We start from the raw sequence: 21,134 nt of genomic DNA, 5'->3' as shown, positions 1-21,134 counted from the left end.
GCCTTTCTACCTACAACTATACATTTTACAGAGCAGGGAAAGGGGAATGAACATGTGCTGCTCACCTTACTCCTTTGGGATACCAGTTACCTCTTATGCCCCCCCTAGGTGCAAGTGCAAGAGTGAAGTGGATTGCATTTCTCCCCCAACCCCAGGTCAGAGAGAGGCCACTGCTTTACCCGTTGATGGGCATTCTCTTCTATGTGTTAAAGAAAGAATTGATGCCTGTCTATTGTCATCATTACAGCCATCATTAAGTGGTATAGAAATGATCTAAACGAATAAAAGGTAAAGGTACCCCTGACCATTAGGTCCAGTCGTGACCGACTCTGGGGTTGCGGCGCTCATCTTGTGTTATTGGCCGAGGGAGCCGGCGTACAGCTTCCAGGTCATGTGGCCAGCATGACAAAGCTGTTTCTGGCGAACCAGAGCAGCGCACGGAAACGGCGTTTACCTTCCCGCTTGGAGCGGTACCTATTTATCTACTTGCACTTTGACGTGCTTTCGAACTGCTAGGTTGGCAGGAGCTGGGACTGAGCAAAGGGAGCTCACCCCGTCATAGGGATTTGAATCGCCGACCTTCTGATCAGCAAGCCCTAGGCTCTGTGGTTTAACCCACAGCGTGAATAAATAATAACAAATGTATGAGCAAGATTTCTCTTGCTCAAAACAAAGATAACTATCTTTCTCCCAACAACCAGAGCCTTCTTCAAGATGCCACATCCTTTTCCCCATAGAGACTGTGTATGTCTTTATCTAAGCAGCCAAGGGTTTGGCTGACACACGCCTTATATGGGCTAAGCTGCAATAAACGCCTGAAATAAATCAACCTAATTTCTATCATTGTCAGAGATTGAAAAGAAGCAGCAGCAACAAATCCCTCAATTTAATTCAGGCATGAGTGCCACTGCTTATGTAGCCAAAACAGCACCACCCATGCTGCTGCTGCTGCTGCTGCTGCTGCTGCTGCTGCTGCTGCTGCTGCTGTTTATGACCATTGTAGACCAATAAAAATACCACCCAGGCTTGAAGGAACCCCACAGTTGGCAAAAGTATGAAAAAAGAATTAGAATAAAACCCTTAAAATGTGTGTGTGTGGAGAAACAGCCCAATTAGCATGCTCAGTGGATAATGAATGCTATTGGAGGAAGAAAAATGAGAAAACCAGGATAGAAAGGGAATCAAATGGAAGGGAATATCAAGGAGGCAGAACAGGGAGCAGGAACACTCAACACTGCAAAATTTTGCTGCGGGGTCCACTAGTACTGTATTTTATTTCTTTATTTCTTTCTTTATTTTGCTTGCATCCTGCCTTTCTGCCATGGGACTCAAGCTGGATGTAGATAGAGAACTGGCCTGCTTAGCTTCAGCTCGATTGCTGCATCACGTATCTTCAAGCCAAACTCTAAAATTGCTTAGTATACTTCAGGGAGGGAAACACAAATTTCTTCTTTCAGCTACCTTTAAGCCCAAATGCTTGCTTGATTCGGACACGGACTCCAGCTGGCTGCCGATAACGGACTGCACGATGTATGTCGATGCACTTCAGAGGATGCTGCGGTGACAAATGTCCTCTCTCGCTTAACTTTTCTACACACCAAGCTTTCAGCTGATCGGGCAGAACTGCATGAAACAAGAATTAGGATATGGGAAGCAGTAGCAGCACCAGGGGGATGAGCACCACTTGGCAATGCTTAAGATTAGGATCTTGGAGAATTCTGCCAGAAACAGAAACGGAAGCAGAAATTCCCACATTGCGCAAACCACACACGAGAATGTGAATGGTATTTGGTATTGCTTTTTTAGCCTGCAAACATCATGGAAATCACTAGGTTATCTTCTGCGTGGATGTTATTTTTACGTTTACCTTGCACTGAAATGCACTGGAGTTAATTATGAAACTGCTTTTGGCCACAGCAGATAGCAAGATGAACAACATGGGTTTTTGCAGAAGCCAAACTGTAGCAGAATGGAAACAGCACTGATTGCAATGGACACAGGGCGGAAACAGCCTCCTCCTCCCCTCACATCCCAACTTAGAATACCCCAAGAGTGGGGAAGCACTGTGGACCTCCAACAATGCTGGACTACAACTCCCATCAGCCCCCAATAGCATCGCCAATGGCCAGCAAATACGGGAGTTGAGAGTCCACAGCATCTGGAGCGAACCAGGTTCCTTGCACTAGCGTCTGCTGTGTTTCAAATGCACTAGTGTTATTCAATGATATGTGGAAAGCTAACAAAAATATTTCAAACATCTTGCTCTGCTTTCTCTTGGACCACATCAGTAAGGCTGAGGGGTCTGTGTGTCTTGTTGTCTAGGCAGCACAGGACCTCTGTACACACTGCCCAGGCTTCCACCCCAGGGAGGTCACTTCGATGCTGCTAACACAGAGGTTTGACTTCACCTCTGTAGGCGCACTCCAGTGTCTCTCAAGACAGACGGATGCCAACAAGTGACTGAAATAAGCTTTAGTGTACAAAGAGGAAGCCTTTGCTATCTAGCCAACCATACCTCTGCTTTCATACCTCTGCTTTGCTCCTTGTTCATTAACTGCAGTGCCATGTCCAGCACAAGGTTTGGGAAGTCGCTGTCCTTCTGGAAGCTTGAGATGATCTCCAGCTCTGAACTGTTGAGTTTTGCTCCGTCGGTGAAATAGTATCCTGCCAAGTAACTTGGGGGAGGCACTGGAACCTAAAGGGAGGAAAAAGAAGAACACAAACTCAGGCCTACAATCTAAAAGACAGGGCACAAAAGGGGAAAGGGATGAGGAGGGCAGAGGAAAACAAACCAACTCCAGCCTCAACTTCTTAATATTACAAGGTTATTATAAGTAGTCAGCTTGAACTGAGACAGTTCATGGAAACAAAAAGGCCAAATGAAGTGGATCTCTCAGCACAGAGCTGTCTTTAAGGTCAACGTTATTGATAATGCTGCAAAGGATTGGTATTTTTTCTACTGAGAATTGTTATCTGCAGTGAAGTTGAACAAGGCAAGGTCTGGATAAGGGCTGAACTTGAATAAAAGAATTGCAAATATTTATACCAAAAAAATAACAGAGACTTGCCTGAGCATGTGGTAAGAGTCGAATAAGGAGAGTACAGCAAGGAATAACTCTATGGTGATTCAGCAAAGATGGGTTAAGAGATGAGGGTCCGTCTTCCAGCAAGCCAGCTCTCAGTTTCAGTTGAAACCCTCCCACATTTAATTCTCCTTCAGCATTAAAGACATGGATGGCACAGCTTCCTACAGTCATCCACAAAGTGGGAAGTTATTATTTGACTTTTAAAAAACAAAATGTTTCCCAACCCAGACCTTGCTGGATTCCCTCCTACACGTTAGTAATAAAAAAAAACCTGCGTTGTAATCTTCAAAACTGAGACCAAAAAAGGCAACACGAAGACCAATAACAAATCAATGTTATATATTTCTTTCATTTTATTTTACAGTTATATGCTGAGGAAGATTTATTTGAAACAGTGTTAATACCGGATCGCTGTCCGATCACCTTGGCTTTATTTTTTTGATTTCCAGCTACATATATTGACGTGCTGCAATAGGCATCAAAAGATTTTTCAGAAATTGTTCTGCCTGGCTTATTATTATTTCTTTGCAGTCATTGTATATGATATCAGAAATATATAACATTGATTCATTATTGGTCTTCGTGTTGCCTTTTTTTGGTCTCGGATTCCCATCTGCGTCAGCCGGCATGGCTAACTTATTCATTTATTTATTAAATTTCGGTCCAGTATAGCTGAAGGAGCGTCTCCACCCCCATCGTTCTGCCCTGACACTGAGGTCCAGCGCCGAGGGCCTTCTGGCGGTTCCCTTGCTATGAGAAGCCAAGTTACAGGGAACCAGGCAGAGGGCCTTCTCGGTAGTGGCACCCACCCTGTGGAATGCCCTCCCACCAGAGGTCAAAGAGAACAACAATTACCAGACCTTTAAAAGGCATCTCAAGGCAGCCCTGTTTAGGGAAGCTTTTAATGTTTGATGGATTTCTGTATTTTAATATTTTGTTGGAAGCCACCCAGAGTGGCTGGGGGAACCCAGCCAGATGGACGGGGTATAAATAATAATAAATTGTTGTTGTTGTTGTTGTTGTTGTTGTTGTTGTTGTTGTTGTTATTATTATTATTTTATTATATACCACCTGATTGTAACAAGCAAACCTCAAAGCAGTTTCACAAAAAGAACAACACAAAAAACAGTTAAAAACAACTATTTAAAATATTTCTTTAACAAATTAAAACCAATGATAGGGTAAAAGTCCAGATTGAAACACATGGCAACCTACGTGTCTGGATAGGCCTGCCTAATCAAGAATGTTTTTAGGAGGTTCCAAAAAGAGAACAGCAAAGGTGCCTGCCTGCCTGATGTCAATAGGCAGGGAGTTCCAAAGAACCATTGCTGCCACACACAAAAACGAATTTCTTGCAAACGGGAAACAAGTATTGCGTAGCACCCTTAGCAGTGCCAGGTCCACAGATCAAAGTGGACAAGAGGGCATATATGGGTGTTAAGGCGACAGGAGTTGTAGCTCAACAACATCTGGAAGGCCCCAGGTTCAGCAAGCAGGCTGGCCTGAGTCATCTCTCGGTCCCCAGAACCGGCGGGTCCACTCTTGTGAGGAACGGTGTGCTCCATCTTGTTGGCATTCTAGTATTTTATTTTATGTCTTGCTCCTTCTTCCTTTTTTTTAAATAAAAAACACACACCAAAGAAACCTGCTGCTGTATCCTAGACTGATGGTTTCAATTACTTCTTCCGCACGACGGCCTTGAAAAATGCTTCTCTTCTTGATCAGTAAACTGGATGATGACTCCCTCTATCACGTATTCCCTAGCCAGAGTGCCTTGTTTATGTGCCTAAGTTAAAACTGCATTTGCCATCTGCCAGTCCAATTTGTGTCTAAAACGATTCCAACTCCTCCCCCCTCCAAAAAAATCCAATGGCAAAGTAAAAATGTAGAATCGCAGATCTGCGACGCTTTCACATTCAAATGTTCATCTGCAGTTCGGTGCCCGGGACGTTTGGGCTGAGCCTGCTGCAGATGATTGGCTTAAAAATACCAACAGCAACGCAGTGTAATATTCTCCCATGTGTGAGGCGAACTGGACTCATCTAAGCTCTCGGCAGCTGCTGGAGACGGAATCTATTACGTAATTATTTATTTAACCAACAGCGCTTATAACATCACTTAATAATAATAAAATTGCCCAAACGGTTGGCAGAAAATAATATTTGCTAGAAAACGCCGATAAAAATCAACAGACTTCCTAAACAAGCAGGCATAATAAAAATATGATAAGAGATAAAATCAATAGCTTTAAAAACATACATGATGAAATTAAATGTCTGGGCAGCCTTGCCTAAGCAAAAGAGGTTTTTATCAGGCGTTGAAAAACAGTAAAATGGTGGTACCGGCCTAATATCAATAGGCAGGGAGTTCTACACTAACAGGTTGCCACACTAAGAGGTTGATTCCTCACAAATGCAGAACATTATACAGGGCTTGAAGAAACGCCAGTTCACCAGACTGAAGTGGCTGAGTGATCACATGTTGGGTAAGGCTATTCTTCAAGCAAACTGGTCTAAGGCAGTGGTGGCGAACCTTTTAGAGACCGAGTGCCCAAACTGCGACCCCAAACCCGCCTATATATCGCAAAGCGACCAACATGGCAATTTACGCCCCCGTGTTTAAGACGCCCCCTATTTTGGGGGACTCAGATTTAAGAGAATGGCGAGAGATGGCCCAAAGTTGTTGAGCTTTTTGGGGGGAAGGAGTGCCCAGAGTTGTTGAGCATTTTTTAAAAAGAGGATAGAGCAAAGTTGTTCAGCTTCTATGCACAGCCTTTTGTAGCTTTTTTAGGAGGGGGGGGGGAGTACAGAAAATCACTAACCCTACTGAGAAACGCTGAAAATCGCTTGCATCACTGTAACCAACATGCGCATGCCAGCTCACCAACAGCAGACTGCCAGCTGCTTGGTGGGCACGCAACTCCCCCAAACGCCACTGTGGGCGGAGCGCACTCTAGGGAGAGTTGCCCACATGCACTGGGGTGGGGGTGGGGGAACGGCTGAAAACTTTGTCTGCTGCGCGTGCCCACTCTGGCATGTGTGTCATAGGTTCGCCACCACTGGTCTACGGGATGTCAGCTGGGCAGTCACCCAGTGTGCTGCTACTGAGCTCTTGCCAAAAGTGGGAGTGCCAGGGATTTCAGCCCACCAATAAGGAAGCTTCTTAACAGCAATAGGCTAGGGCAAGTCAGGTGATACGCCCTGCTCTCGATAAAAATTTGTGGATTTGGCTTACTCGCTGGCCTCAGTGCCTAAGATTTTTCTCCTTCTTGTACTTTCTACACATGAGCTAGATCTGTAAGGGAGTGACTCAGCCACAACACTCCATCCTCAAGCAAACGCTATCAGGAGAAAATGCAATGTTTCGGAAACGGAGAATTTTTTTAAAGGGGGGGAAATGGCTTCTAGGGCCCATTACCTAGTAGAACAAGGTCTCCAGAATCCATGTCAACTGTATGAACTTGAAACAGAAGCCAAGTGTTGCTATCCATCCCACTTGAAATGCCTCCATCTATTGCTGCTCGGTACTGGAATTCTGGATTTCGAGACGGGCTCTCGAGAACAGGAAATGCTACGAAAGGGTGCAGATTGCTGAAGCCCGTATTCTTGAAATGACCTGTTACCTAATGAGGTAGAGAACATTAATTTATATATTATTTTACATATGCACACATACAATCTCTACAGAGTTGTAGAGATTTATTCACCTCTGTTCTAGACCTTTTTTGTTCTGTGTTCTTGGGGCAAAAAGCAATATTGACTACGCCTTCCTAGACCTCCATGAATTTGCCATTGATTTATGCTTCCTTCTATCCTAAATCAGACACTGAGGGGAGTCCAATCGCCCTTTCCTCCCCACTCTCATGTTTCAATGCAAAGTTGACATGAAGGTAGAGTAGCATCATGTGCATGATAATAAATAATATACCCAAATTACTTGTAAAATCATTTACAGGTAAGTGTGTTTTTCTGTATGCAGAAGGCACCATGAGAAAAAATGTCCCCATAGATTCCAACTGGATTTTTGTATATGGGGTTTATTGTTGTTTTTACATCAGCCAACATGACATATTGGGGTAAATAACTTCCAGCAAAACCATTCTCGGAGAGCAGATTTAAGGGCCAACACAGTTTCCTTTCTGAAAACCAAAAAAGAGACTCGGACAAAAACAAGGATGGGTGAATCTGTATATGGCAGCTTCCTCTCTTTATGTAAAGCAAGCAGCTCACAGCAGAAGCCTCCCTGCCGGGCATAGCAGCCCACTGCCCTTCTCCCAGACCACCCCAGGAGCTACGCAATATGTAATGCTAATAAGGGCACATTGGCTGAAGTGGGAAGCCGCAGGAGTATTCTGAAGCTTACCTTTGTGATGGTTGCATTATCAGGTATATAATGAAGGGCATCTATATACAGATCAAATGGCTGGTTGATCCTCGGAGGATTTGGTAGCATGATGCTGGGATCATGTGGGACCCAAGGAGCATAGAGAAAAGAGGGTCCTTGGTGCCTGATCAATACAAACAAGCACAGGAAATATAAATCAAGCAGGTTTAAATGGTTTAAATCAGAGGTTTTCAACCTTTTTGAGTCCACGGCTCCCTTGACCATCTACATTCTTTCTGTGGCCCCCCTGTGGGGCTCAGGAGCCCAGTTATGTCACCCCTTGCCTGCAGAGCTGGCAGCCCTTCACCCCTTTCCGAATGCCTTCAGCCTCTTCTCTTCTCCCTTCTCCCCTTCCTTGGGAGTCCACTGGGCAGTTGCAGCTGCTACCCCTGGTCTATTAGCTGCCCTCCTGCCCCCAAAAGAGGTGCCTGCTCCCATTGCCCCACAGGGGCCTCGGAAGCATCCCCTGGCCAGCCCCAGAGGCACCATTCGCCCGGGGAGCTTATAGCAAGGGCTGCTGCAACAAACAGCTCTGCAAGCCTCTGGGAGGCAAAGACACGAGGGGACACCAGGGGAGGGAGGGAAGGAAAGAGGGACAGAGGCCAGAGTTGCCCACAGCACCCCTGACCATCATTCAAGCCACCCTTGTGGAACACCCTCCCATCAGATGCCAAGGAAATTAACAAATATCTGACTTTTAGAAGACATCGGAAGGAAGCCCTTTTTAATTCTGTTGGGAGCTGCCCAGAGTGGCTAGGGAAACTCAGCCAGATGGGCAGGGTTTAAATAATAATAATAACAATAATAATAATAATAATATATTATTATTATTATTATTATTATTATTATTATTATTATTATTATTATTTACAAGGTCTTTTCTGGCACTACTCCCCAGAATCCTGCTCTGCCCTTCCCCTGGTGCAAAGGTGCAGTTTCCAAGAGATAGGAAACTTGCTAATTTTCTCTGCCGTTAAACTTTGCCAACTTTTCCATTTATAGCATGTGGTGCTGCAGGAACCATTTCCTCCTGACAATCTGTTTTGCTTGCAGACGCCTGACTGACACCGGCAAATAAAATAAGAATAAAATCTTGTGCAGCTGCCGGCTTCACTTTCGAGGCTCCCAAGCTGCACAGTGTCCCCCGTCCCCTGGTATGTGCCGTAAAAGTGCTGCCTTGGCTTCCCACTTCAAAGCTGCCGGGGTTTTGGAGAACGAGGCGGTTTCTGTGCCTTCCACACTCGCTTTTGTGTTTTCATTTATACACGTTAGCGCCCCTTTTCAAGGCAGGCCCTGTGCCAGACACAACGTCTTGCAAAATAATTTACAGTAAAATCATCTTACGTTTTATACGGCGTATTGATTTTGGCGTTAATTTTCAAACCTGCAAAAGTCAGGGGGGGCCGTAAATCTGCAGATAAATTGGCAGAAATGACAGGAGAGAAAATGTTCAACGAGGGAGAGTTGTGTGTGTCGGCTGTGAGCTATTTAGCTAGTTAGATGAGAAATATATCAAGAGGGGCCCCGTAAATCCCAAGATGAGTCATAAATATAACAATGCATAGCAAAATATGGTTTCGGTAGGAAAGAACAAGGATCTTAGGGCAGAGACAGGGAACTAGTTTGGGGTTCTTTGGCTTTTTAGAAACCAGAAGGTGGTTTTAAAAAAAGGATTGCTGCTTGCAGCACAGAAGCTTGTCAAATAAAAAGCAGCATTGTCTCACATTAATAATAACATATTCAATATTTTGGAAATTTGTTTGCCAGCTTTGCATTTTGACAGCTCTTGAGATACCATACGCAATCAAATTTTGCCGGCTGGTTCCCGAGATCAAGGTGCAGGTTTTCATCTACATGTGGATACAATAGTTTTGAATCAAGATGGCACACGGAACTTTTAAAAACTGCACAGATTTTAACCACTGGTTTCAAAACTGCATTGATTTTTTGGTTTCTTAGAATTCCAGAGCAACATTGGGTAGGAGCCTTCGAGAAAAATAAAATGCAGCCAGTATTTTCACATCCAAGCCATGTTTTCCCCAAGTTTCAGAGGTTACCTTTCTTTCCTCAATCGGTGGCTTCGCAGTCTCCGTCTTTCCTTGGCAACATCGTACACTGTCAGCTGGATAGTTGAACGGCCCTTGGCAAAATCTGGAAACATATGTGATTTACTGCAATGCACCTCTACTTTCTAGTACAATTAAAAACACACACACACACACACACACACTGTACTCTTCACACAGAAAAAGAATTATTGTCAGAAGGTCAAGTCCGGCACAGCTACAGTTATCACTCAGGCAAATTTAAATAGACGGCAGCAGCGCAAGATCAATTAAGAAAATTAAATGAAAACCTATTCTTCTCTAAGTGAGAAATTGGCTCCCCCTTTACAGACCCTTTGGCAGCTGCCTCAAAGGAATTATCCATTCTCTGGAAAGAGACCCAGAGGGGCATTTATTGGCTGAGACTCCAGAGCAAAGTGTGTGGCCATCATGTCTATGACTGTACTGAGACTCAGACCTAGCATGCAACAAGGGCTGCTACCTAGGTGGGTCCAATCTCAGATTTAAAAACGTGGGAACACTGTGCCGTACAAGTGTCCTCTGGGTGTCAGGCATAGAACGCTACACTGCAAGGCTGGGCAAACTTCTGCCCCGTCTTGAGGGCACCCAGGGCCAGCCCAAGACATGTTGTTGCCTGAAGTCGCGTTCAACATATGCCTTCTCCCTGCTTCTATTCCACAAGCCAACTAGACCGGCAGCCGAATCTTAGACCACACCTGGACAACCTGTTTTTATTTAGCGTTGAACCTGATTTGCTTTCAGGGAGATTAGGCGGCTGTTGAATGAGCATTCCTTTTGATTTGTTTGAGGGGAGGTCAGATGACCATTGTGTCAGGGCAAGTGCTGTCCCACACTTCCCCATGCATTTGCAAAAAAAAAAGGTGTGACCTTTGGAGAGAAGTGAATTTATTGCACAAAAACTCCCAATAATCTGTAATTGTGCAACCTGGATTTGCCAGTATATGACTGAATGTTAGCTGTAAATATTGACAGTCGGGAAATGACCTTGCTTTGATACTGGCATGAGAACAACATCCTCCACTGCACCTGCAGCGGGTTATTTTAGGAGGTGCAGTATAAGCACAAACACCTCGTCATTTCCTGTGCCCCTAACATCTGCCACCTGAGGCAACTGCTTCACTCTGCCCAATGATAGGGCTGGCCCCAAGCGCCACATTCCCTTAGAGGTAATCTGCTAGGGGCCACATACTGGAGCTAGATACAAAAAACGTTCTGGATTCAGTATTCCAGAATAAGACTACCCTGCTTCAATGTTTACTTTGCTCCCGTCTGATTAGAATTCCCAATCCTATAGGTCCACCCAGAAGTTAAGTCCCACCAGGTTTGATGGGGTCTCTCTCAAATAGCACACATCTCTCTGTAGTGTGATGGAATGTGCTGGCCAGGTCAACCAAACCAGCACTCAGCAACTGTCCACCCCCTGGACCTTTCATTCATTTCCACAATCCCAACCCTGGTTGTCCAGGCCAATCATGGTACAGGTGAAACTTGGAAAATTAGAATATCATCAAAAATTGCATTTATTTCAGTAATGCAACTTATTATTTTTTCTTTTTCTTTTAAGTTTTACAAATGCTTTCTTTTGGAAATTCCACAGTAATAAAATAAATAGTTACAATAATACAAAAATAAACATCGCTATTACATTTAATTAATTGCATTCCATTTATAATTGACCCGCCTAACGACAAATAATTACAATTACAATAAATAAAGGCTTGACATATCTTGCTTTGCATGTCATGCATCTGTCTCATATATTGGTTTCAGGGCAGTCTCGAGCAGGTCGTGCGCCCTGGCGCTGAGGGGCGGAGATCGCTCTGGCGCCCCTGCCCTCGCAGGGCGCAGCATGGCTTCCGCACGGCTTCGCCGCACAGTGCCCGGCCTACCGGCCTGGCACCCTGGCACCCCGCACCACCGGGACTCTACCTAGAGCCGGCCCTGATTGGTTTCACCTTTTAAGTTGAATTACTGAAATAAATGCACTTTTCGACGATATTCTAATTTTCCGAGTTTCACCTATATGGCCAACAGGGCTCCCAGACCTGACTGCATTGTTGTTGGGCAAGTCCCTACACATCCTCAGCTCTGATGCCAAGATGTTGTCATTGCCCGTATAAGGAGGAATAAAAGAAGTGGTAGGGAACAGGGCCCCCACCCGGGGCCCCACATTTGGATGTTTTGGATTTATGGTTGCAGCCCCCCAGCACCAACATTATTGGTTGCCATGAGGCTGGGTTCATATGATCTTTTTAAACTATGGTTAGCTAAAAAGTGTGGTTCATAAACCATAGCTTCGTGTTATGTACAAACCAGGCCACTGGCTTCACCCATTACCCATGGCTCTCTTACCTTTGGGAAGCTCTCTGAAAGGACACTCCATTAGAGCATCAGGCACTTCCCCGGGATTCAGAGGCAAGCACGGTGAGAATTCCCTAGGGGCCCAGATCATCCCAGAACCTGTAGTTTCTTGCTGGAACGCATCCACTTTCTGCCACCCAAGAGCCAGTGAATCTGTAAAGCAGGAAAATGGGGTTCTTAGTAGGTTAACATCTCTTTTGGGGGTAACCAAACCAGGCAGCAGCATCAGCTCTGAAGACAGAAGACCCAGAGAGGGCAAGTGGCCTTTTCTCAACCAAGGGCTTTAAATACAATTCTTTTGTGGGCTATTTTGTGCGCAAGTGTGATGATCATTAAGACTGGTGCACTAGGGGGAATGAATGGGGTGTTAACCCATCAGCCTCACTCCGCCCTCAGCCAGACCCCACCTTACCTGTCTCCTTACTTACAGCCAACCAAGGAGGTGACACTGCTGATACAAGTACTGTACTCAGAATTAACAACAAAAACAACAACAAACTTGCCCTCCATCCTAAGATCCCTAGGAACACAACAGTCCAAAACAAGCTAAAGTCACAGAAATAAGGTGGGTCCTATCAACGATGAGAGTAAAGGAGTTTTGTATTCAGTGGTGCACTCTCCTTCGTCGGAGGTTTTTAAGCAGAGATTGGGTGGCCATCTGTCATAGACGCTTTAGCTGAGGTTTCTGCATTGCAGGGGGTTGGACTAGATGACCCTTGGGTTCCTTCCAACTCTAAGATTCTACGAAGGCTATACAATGAAGGTGCCAGATGCACCACTGTGGGGAGGGAGTTCCACAGCTCAGGGGCTGCCACAAACAATCCTCTGTTCAGATACCGTGTGCGGAGAAAATGCAAACTGCGCCCACCAAAGAAAACGTTACCTGTTCCTTTAGGACTGTACGTGACCTTCAACAAGATGTAAGGTTTTGAGTCTTGCACGCCTACGAATGCTGTTGGGTCCAGGGAATCAAATGCAAATGATTCTTGACAACGAGAACAACAAAAGACAAGGGGCAGTATTTGATCATTGTGTTACTTTGTTTTAGAAACAATTTGCAGTTTTCGTAGCAAATAAAGAGATTTTTTGTTTTTCAGTCCAGGGATTATGGTGGCTAATTTTGAAGGGACAGAATTCACTGGAATATATACCAAGTCAGACCATCTAGCGCAGTATTGCCAACACTGGCTGGCAGCAGCTCTCCAGGGTTTCAGGCAACAAAAAAATTTTTTCCCAGCCCTACCTGGAGTCGCCAGGGATTGAACCTGGAACCTGTGGGAATTGTAGTTCAACAACATATGGAGGGCTGCAGGTTAGTCACCCCGGTTTCAGAAGCTGGACTTAATGGCTTTACTAACCCCCATGTCTTTTGATGGTCATGTGCATTATTTAATTCAAGTGTGGTAAGCCAACCTTGCTGCATTTCCTCATTCAGTACCTAGAAAAATTCATGGATTCCCCCTAAGGCCACACTGACTTCAGAAGCACAGGAGAGCAGAAAGGGCTCTCCCTCGTACAGTGATACCTCAGGTTACAAACACCTCGGGTTACAAACACTTCAGGTTACAGACTCCATTAACCCGGAAGTAGTACCTCAGGTTAAGAACTTTACCTCAGGATGAGAACAGAAATCGTGTGGCGGCAGCAGGAGGCCCCATTAGCTAAAGTGGTACCCCAGGTTAAGAATGGTTTTAGGTTAAGAACGGACCTCAAGAACGAATCAAGTTCATAACCAGAGGTACCACTGTACCGTGTTGAGCAATGGAGACACTTGGAAAGTAATGCCAATTTCTTGCCAATTTCTGATTGTTTATAGCTTATTTGTAACTTGAGAAACCACTTTCGCCCTTATATACCCAGCAGGTCCTTGAGGCCCATGAGAAAGCTTCTCCTGAAAAATCTAAAGGTATCAGAAACCTGCTTGCCCCACCATAACCAGGAGCAGGGCTTTCCTTGTGTAGCAGCCACTGTTCGAGATGCAACAGGCACCCACTAAGTGCACTTTCCAGGAAAAACTGAAGACATTGATATTCAGCTTTTCCAGCTGGATGAATGGGTCTCTGCCATCGGTGTCTATTTTCTTTTTTTTGTTTTAAATATATCTGCTGGGTTGTTGTTGTTGTTTTTAAGCTGTTCTTATTGTACATCGCCTTGATATGACTCCTGGAAGGCGATAAATAAATTAAGCAGAGGAAGAGGGCAGAATTCCTGCATTGCAGGGGGTTGGACCACATGACCCTTGACATCCCTCCCAACTCTACAATTCTGTGAAGAATGATGGGGACCAAAGTCAGCGGAGATTCGTGGCCTGCTTTGCATGCAGAAAGTCTCTGTTTCTGGCATTTCAAGTTAGAAGGCAAGCAGGTGATTCGAAAGACCCTCTGCTTGAGACCTTGAAGAGCTACTGCCTCTCAAAGTAGACAATACTGGACTAGGTAAAGCAATGGCTTGGGATAGCATAAAGGCAGCTTCCTACGTTCTAGATTAGCCTGTAATATAAATACTAAGAACCTTCGCTTGGTCAACAAAACACTTCAGGGGTAAAAGCTCCCCACTCGAGAAACTGGGGAATCAGTGGCCCTCCAGATGTTGGCTAGACTCCAGCTCCAATCAGACCAAGCCAGGGATGATGGGAGCTGTAGTCGAACAATATCTGCATCCCTGGCCTACGGCTTAACTCCCACATTGGGCTTCAGTTCTAAGTTGGCTGTGACCTTTCTTTAGTCAGTTTCTCATCTTAAGTACTTCCTACCGACAAAAACTGCAAACGGCATAACATTTCCAATTCCTCAGCAGGACTGGCTTGGGAGGGAAGGGGGAAGGAGGAAAAAAAAAAGATATTTTATGTACTGCCTGGTTGTATAACAGCAGTACTCTCTATTGATTTGCAGTATTCTCACAATAAATAGCTTTTGAGCTTTAATTAAACCTCTCAATTTGTTTCCAGCCATTAGTCAATCTCAGCAGCAACTTATTGTTCTGCACAGTATATTACAAAAAAGCGGGGAGAAATTAGCTCATAATTTATTCAGCAGACAGATTTTCTGGGGATAACTTAATTCTTTTGGGGCGGACCTACATGTCAGAAAGAACACAGGACTGCTGCCAAGAATGACAGACTGCAACTCCCATCATAATAAGTGGGTTTTTTATTATTATTTATTAAATTTGTATGCTGACCTTTGTCCAAAAACCACAGGGTGGTTCACAACAGAATGAGAACACAAAATACATAATAAAACAAAAAACAAAACAATAACCTCCTAACCAAGTGGGAGATAACCAGAGCATGTATCACTCTGGCAAGACAGTGTGCGGACAGGTAGGGTCTCAGCTGGCATACCAGGTGGAGCTGTCAGACAGCCGCCCTGGACACAGATTTGACCTGCATGTGCTCCCAACCGACAGCTGTGAGTCCAAAATGACTCCCAGGCTGCGCACCTGGTCTTTTATGGGCACAGATACCCCATTCAGGACCAGGGGATCCCTCACACCTGCCCACCCGGTTCATTCTCAATCTGTGGACCACCATCCACTGGAGAGCTGATGTTCCCTGCACCAGCTTGGGGAAGGGCAAACTATTTATTGTGTTTCGGCTGATACTGGCCTTCCACCATTAAAAAACTCAGCAACCAACTGGTTCATTTTCATACCACTGAACTGAAGAGTGAATCCCATTTCTGTTTTTCCTTGGGTTTTCCGCACAAGGGAGGAGCTGAAAGAACCTGTCTTGGAACGCAGCATTTCAGGGCCACAAAACACCGAAACTGTTAACTTCACAGCAGAAGGATCAAATTTTTTAAAGAGAGACTCCTATGAGAAGGGAGCGGGGCGGGGGGGGAATTGAAAAAAAAGGAACAAGACATATTATTCTACATTACGGAGAATGGGTCACTGTGCAGATCAATTTAATTAATCGTAGGGAAAAAAGCATTACTTTTCCAATGCCTACCTGTGATTCTATTACTGAAAGGGCACAAGTCTTCAGTCCATCCTGCTATAACGTACAATACAGTCAGCAAACAAAGGAAAATATATCACTGGTCATAACTGGCGTGATCCATTACAATAGAGCAGCGGCTTTCAAACTGTTTCAGGGGCATGTGGGAGGGTGGAGGGGAGGCATGCCCCACTGTGGTGATGTGGGGCAAGGTCAGCAGGGAGGGGCTCTGGGCTGGCAGCATACAACCTACGGGCAGTCTCTTCCACCTGCACTGCAAACGGACCTGGTTGAGACAACAGGTATAGCATTTTGCAAAATTATGTTATGTTTTCTATCCCCTCCCCTGGGGGATTGAAGACACGGCTTAAGAATTATAGTTCTTTGATACTGGATATAAATGTATTTCTTAATCTGTATCATGGCACTGCTTTTGTGTACTCCCTTTTTCAGTTGTCCATTTCATGCTTTATACTGAGTCAAACTGCTATTGTTTTGGTTTATATTAAAATGAATAAAAATTGAAACAAAAAAATTTCGAATGAATTAGAAACATTAAAAGATAGTAATTGCAGAGTAACGAGTAATGTGATTTCATCTGGGTGGGGCTCCAGATGTGGCGGGACTCCATCTCCCATCATCCCTGACCACCGCCCAGGCTGGCTGGGGCTGATGGGATTTGGAGTTCAACAACATCAAAGTGGGCCCTAGGTCTTGTTTAAAACAAGTTATCTACACCCGCTACTCTCTTCTCTTGACTTCTCTCTTTGGTAAATTAAAGATTATTGCCATGCCCATATAATTAATTTACTACTTACACTGTGGTGAGTCTCAGCCTGAGGAACTGGTAAAACTACCGTCAATAAAATATCCTTCACGCCAGTTGGTGAGATTTCCCCAGGGTCCAGACACATTTTTCCAGCTGTGAAAACAAATTGTCAAAAGATCATCATTAACCAATTTCCAGAGGGGCAGCAAAACCAATAAAGTGTGTTTTGTCACCTTAAAAACAAAAGCCGCCCCCCCATGCCCTTTTCATTGTCCATTCATGATGATTTGCGTTCATGAGGGTATTGGGGTGGTTATCTGTGATCCCGCTTGAGATACTGTTTGTGTTCTGGGGCGGATATATTGCTCCGTTTCCAATTGGTGCATGTTCCATAGCTTCCTGCTGTAACTTTTTATAACATGCATGTTCTGGGGCGGCAGGGGCCCTCCGTCCAAAGATCTCAAGGTGATTCACAAGACAATTGTCACACCCGTGACCTGCTGACATTGCACCCACAAGCAACAACAACAGCCCACCAGCCTGGCCCAGTAATTGCAGAATACCATGCCTGGAGTGGGTGAGAAGAAGCAGGCACCCAATGTCACAAAAAGCATGGCTTATTCTACCAGGCACTGCGGTTTCTTGAAGGAGTCTAAAACCCATTTTTCAGATGAAATCTAATAACGATTGCGGAGTGCTTCAGAAAGGCTCAATACACAGTAGAGTAAGTCATGATTGTTGTGATAGTTGAGATCTCTGCTATGACATGCCAGCTATTGTGATCTGCAGGGACTTTTAACCTTTACGCTCTCTCTTTTGTGTTCTTCAGTATTAGCATCAACCTAGAACGGGGCGGGTTGGGCTGGGGAGTTACATACCTTCTGCTGAGCCATGCCTCGGAGGAGATGGATCCACAAGCGGCCTGCACATGCAAATAGTGCTAATTAGTGGGTTTTCATAATTTAGTTCCTCCTCTCAGTACACAGAGGAAGAGGAGGGAGCAGTAGGCAACAATCAGAGCTAAATTCTCATTTTAATTACTTTTGCTCATTAAAGTTATTCTGCAGTCTGCTGTGAAAAACACACACCCCAGAAAAACAAGAGCAGGAACAACAGAGTCCAGCATTTGAACTTGAAAACAACAACCAAAAACCACAACTACACACATGAGCATCGCAAAACTATTTCTGCACACAGCACAGACAGGCATGCATAATTCCCCAATATAAAATATTCATTATGGCTGAAGGATTTAGAATTGCTCTCCTTAATTTATAAGTCAAATGAGAGAATGGCTGTACTGCAGTGTTTTCTCAGCAAGAGGAGGAAGATCGAGTGGGCAGAAAGTGTGGCTTAAGAGTGCTGCAGCCAGCACAAGGCACTGCAAGCGGAATGCCAAAATTAGGAGTGTGAGACTCCAGAGGTCATCTAGTCCAACCCAGCGTCCCTTAACGCAGGAAGAGCCACCCGTGACTATCATGCAATGGGAGGTATCCACTGCATCCATTTTCGTGGGTGGAAATTGCTAAACGCCTATGGGTTCACTTTATTTTAGCCCTACTCAGAGTAGACAAACTGAAATTAGTAGACATGACTAACAGAGGTCAATTAATTTCAGCGGGTCTACTCTGAGTGGAAGAAACGATAACTATAACAACAGCAGCAGCAGCAGCAACAATCATGGCTAGAGTTGATGGGAGCTGGAGTTCCGCATCCCTGGTGTACAGTGGTACCTCAGAAGTCAAACGGAATCCATTCCGGAAGTCCGTTCGACTTCCAAAACATTGGGAAACCAAGCCACAGCTTCCGATTGGCCGCAGGAAGCTCCTGCGGCCAATCGGAAGCTGCGGGAGTTGGGCCGTACGTTCGGGTTCCAAAGAACGTTCGCAAACCGGAATACTCACTTCCGGGTTTGCGGTGTTCGGGAACCAAACCGTTCGACTCGCAAGGCGTTTGGGATCCAAGGTACGACTGTTATTTGGTTGCCAGCCGGCCTTGTAGGTATTTTTGAGCCAGGGTGTGGTCCTCTACCTTTGATTCAGTCTATTAAGCCCAGGAACATCAGCAGGCAAGCCCCCTTGCTGTAAGTGAATCCAAGCCCTTTGAATGTCAGCTGTGAGAAGCTGGGAGGCTGAAGACAGAAACACCTGAGAGGGAGAGGGAGAGGGAGAGGGAGAGGGAGAGGGAGAGAGGATTTAAACACTCTGCAAGATACAGATAGGATCATCAGTATTTCATAGACATCAAGGCCACTTTCTGCTGGAAATAAAGGCATTTCCCACCTCCCTTAAAAGGACACCTGAAAAATATGATTTGATTTGTTGCTGCAAACTCATCTTATTGCCCCCCCTTCATTATGAAAGGCTGAATTGTTTTTGTCTATAGATTTATTTTCTAATAGGTTTGTTTCTTATTCTTTTTAACATAAATGATGCTATCAAGCTCATCATGACATTATCATCACTGGATCGGATTGTTATAATACGTGTGGATACTTCTTGTATATTTTGTCATTTCTATGGATTCTAAACTGCTTTGTGTATAAAAAGGCAGTTGCTTAAATTAAAAATGAAATGAAACGAAATAAACCTCATTTTATCCACAAATGCTCTGTGAAGGTAAGAGAGAGAGAGAGAGAGAGGCAGGGGAGAGAGACTGACCCAAGGCTATCCAGTGAGCTTCCGGTCCAAACTGTGATTTGAACCCAGGTCTCCCAAATCCTCATCTGACACAGGAACAACATAGAAACATAGGAAACTGCCTTATACTAAGTCAGACCATTGGGTTCACCTAAACCAGTACTGCCTACACAGACAGGCAGCAGTTCTCTGGGGTTTCAGCCAGCCTTGCCTGGAGATGTCGGGGATTGAACTTGTAACCTTATGCATGCAAAACAGATGGTCTGCCATTGAGTGCCACCTCAGTCGGTAGAACATGAGACACTTAAATCTCAGGGTTCTAGATTCAAGTAGGTAGCCGTGTTGATCTGATGCAGTAGAAGTATATATAAAAAAATAAAAAAATGTCCAGTAGCACCTTAGAGACCACCGTAGGACGCGGGTGGCACTGTGGGTTAAACCACAGAGCCTAGGGTTTGCCGATCAGAAGGTCGGCGGTTTGAATCCCCGCAGCAGGGTGAGCTCCCGTTGCTCGGTCCCTGCTCCTGCCAACCTAGCAGTTCAAAAGCACGTCAAAGTGCAGGTAGATAAACAGCGGGAAGGTAAACGGCATCTCCGCGCGCTGCTCTGGTTCTCCAGAAGCGGCTTTGCCATTCTGGCCACATGACCTGGAAGCGTACGCCGGCTCCCTCGGCCAATAACGCGAGATGAGCACCGCAACCCCAGAGTCAGGCACGACTGGACCTAATGGTCAAGGGTCCCTTTACCTTTTACCTTTTACTGAAGAAGTGTGCATGCACACAGAAGCTCATACCGAGAACAAACTTAGTTGGTCTCTAAGGTGCTACTGGACAATTTTTTAATATATTTTTATATGTTAAATCTCAGGGTTGTGGGTTCAAGCCCATCATTGGGCGAAATATTCCTGCATTGCAGGGAGTTGGCCAAATGATTGCCTTGGTCCCTTCCAAATCTACAGTTCTACGATTCTATGGGTTACAGCCCTACTCCAGGGCTGTAACTCCAGCAGCAGCCCATGAGGCTGGCAGATCCAGCTGAACAGCACTGGAGCCTTCAGGACCTCAGACAGCTCCAAATTGGCAACTGGCTCCAAGGAAGACCTTATGTCTCCTTTGAGCCAGACCATCCCTCTTAAGCTTCACCCTCCTCCAGGAAGTGTTCTCTGGCCCTGAACTTAGCACCCACCCCCTTGCTTCCCCATCCACTTCCACTTTGTGCATTGCCAGCAATGAGGAGCAGGCACTGGGGAGCCCAAGACCCCTGGTGTAGAGGGGGTAGCTCTTTGGAGGTATCTAGAGCTGCTGCCTCAGGGCATCCTAGCTTGAGGTCTCTGTCTCCCAATTTGGAGGCCTGTACTCGGCACCTCTGTAGCTTAATAACATAGGAAGAGCCTGTGGCCCATTTAGTCCAGCATCCTTGTACTCACAGTGGCCAACTAGAAGCCCCAAGTGCATGTAGGACCTGAGCACAAGCCTTTTGCTCCAAAGACCTGCCTGGATGGCACACCGCCTCTGTGTCAGACATGAGTCCTGACTGATGCTTGAGGTTGTGGCACACGGATAAAAGAAAATACTTCTCCATGCAGCACCTACGAGCCATGATGGCTATGCCCTTCCTCCACAGCTGAAGGCTGCGATGCTTCTGAATACCACTTTCTGGGAACCTCAGGAGAGGACAGTGCTCTTGTGCTCAGATCCTGCTTGTGGGTTCCCCACAGGTATCTGGGGGACCACTGTGAGAGCAGGAGGATGGACTAGATCAGGCACCCCCAACCTTCGGCCCTCCAGATGTTTTGGACTGCAATTCCCATCATCCCTGACCACTGGTCCTCTTAGCTAGGGATCATGGGAGTTGTAGGCCAAAACATCT

General features: G+C 45.4%; 1 protein-coding gene across 2 annotated transcripts in view; it reads right to left on the bottom strand.

Moving 5' to 3' along the window:
- Positions 1-21,134, bottom strand: part of LOC118097011 (uncharacterized) — a 69,340-nt gene that overhangs the window by 24,556 nt on the left and 23,650 nt on the right. For both annotated transcript variants that reach the window (XM_060283049.1, XM_060283050.1), the window contains 13 exons: positions 18,658-18,773; positions 17,505-17,548; positions 16,676-16,779; positions 15,870-15,914; positions 15,571-15,730; positions 12,801-12,902; positions 11,909-12,070; positions 9,527-9,620; positions 7,449-7,593; positions 6,504-6,708; positions 3,069-3,247; positions 2,530-2,695; positions 1,462-1,623 (listed from right to left, as the gene is read on the bottom strand). In XM_060283049.1, coding sequence (XP_060139032.1) covers positions 1,462-1,623; positions 2,530-2,695; positions 3,069-3,247; positions 6,504-6,708; positions 7,449-7,593; positions 9,527-9,620; positions 11,909-12,070; positions 12,801-12,902; positions 15,571-15,730; positions 15,870-15,914; positions 16,676-16,779; positions 17,505-17,548; positions 18,658-18,773 — 1,684 coding nt within the window. The remainder of the gene's footprint in view (positions 1-1,461; positions 1,624-2,529; positions 2,696-3,068; positions 3,248-6,503; positions 6,709-7,448; positions 7,594-9,526; positions 9,621-11,908; positions 12,071-12,800; positions 12,903-15,570; positions 15,731-15,869; positions 15,915-16,675; positions 16,780-17,504; positions 17,549-18,657; positions 18,774-21,134) is intronic.

The sequence above is a fragment of the Zootoca vivipara genome, chromosome 15 (genome assembly GCF_963506605.1).
Source record: "Zootoca vivipara chromosome 15, rZooViv1.1, whole genome shotgun sequence".
In the NCBI taxonomy this organism is placed as follows: Eukaryota; Metazoa; Chordata; class Lepidosauria; order Squamata; family Lacertidae; genus Zootoca; species Zootoca vivipara.
The sequence above is the reverse complement of the archived record's forward strand: the minus strand, read 5'-3'. Positions and strand labels throughout refer to the sequence as shown.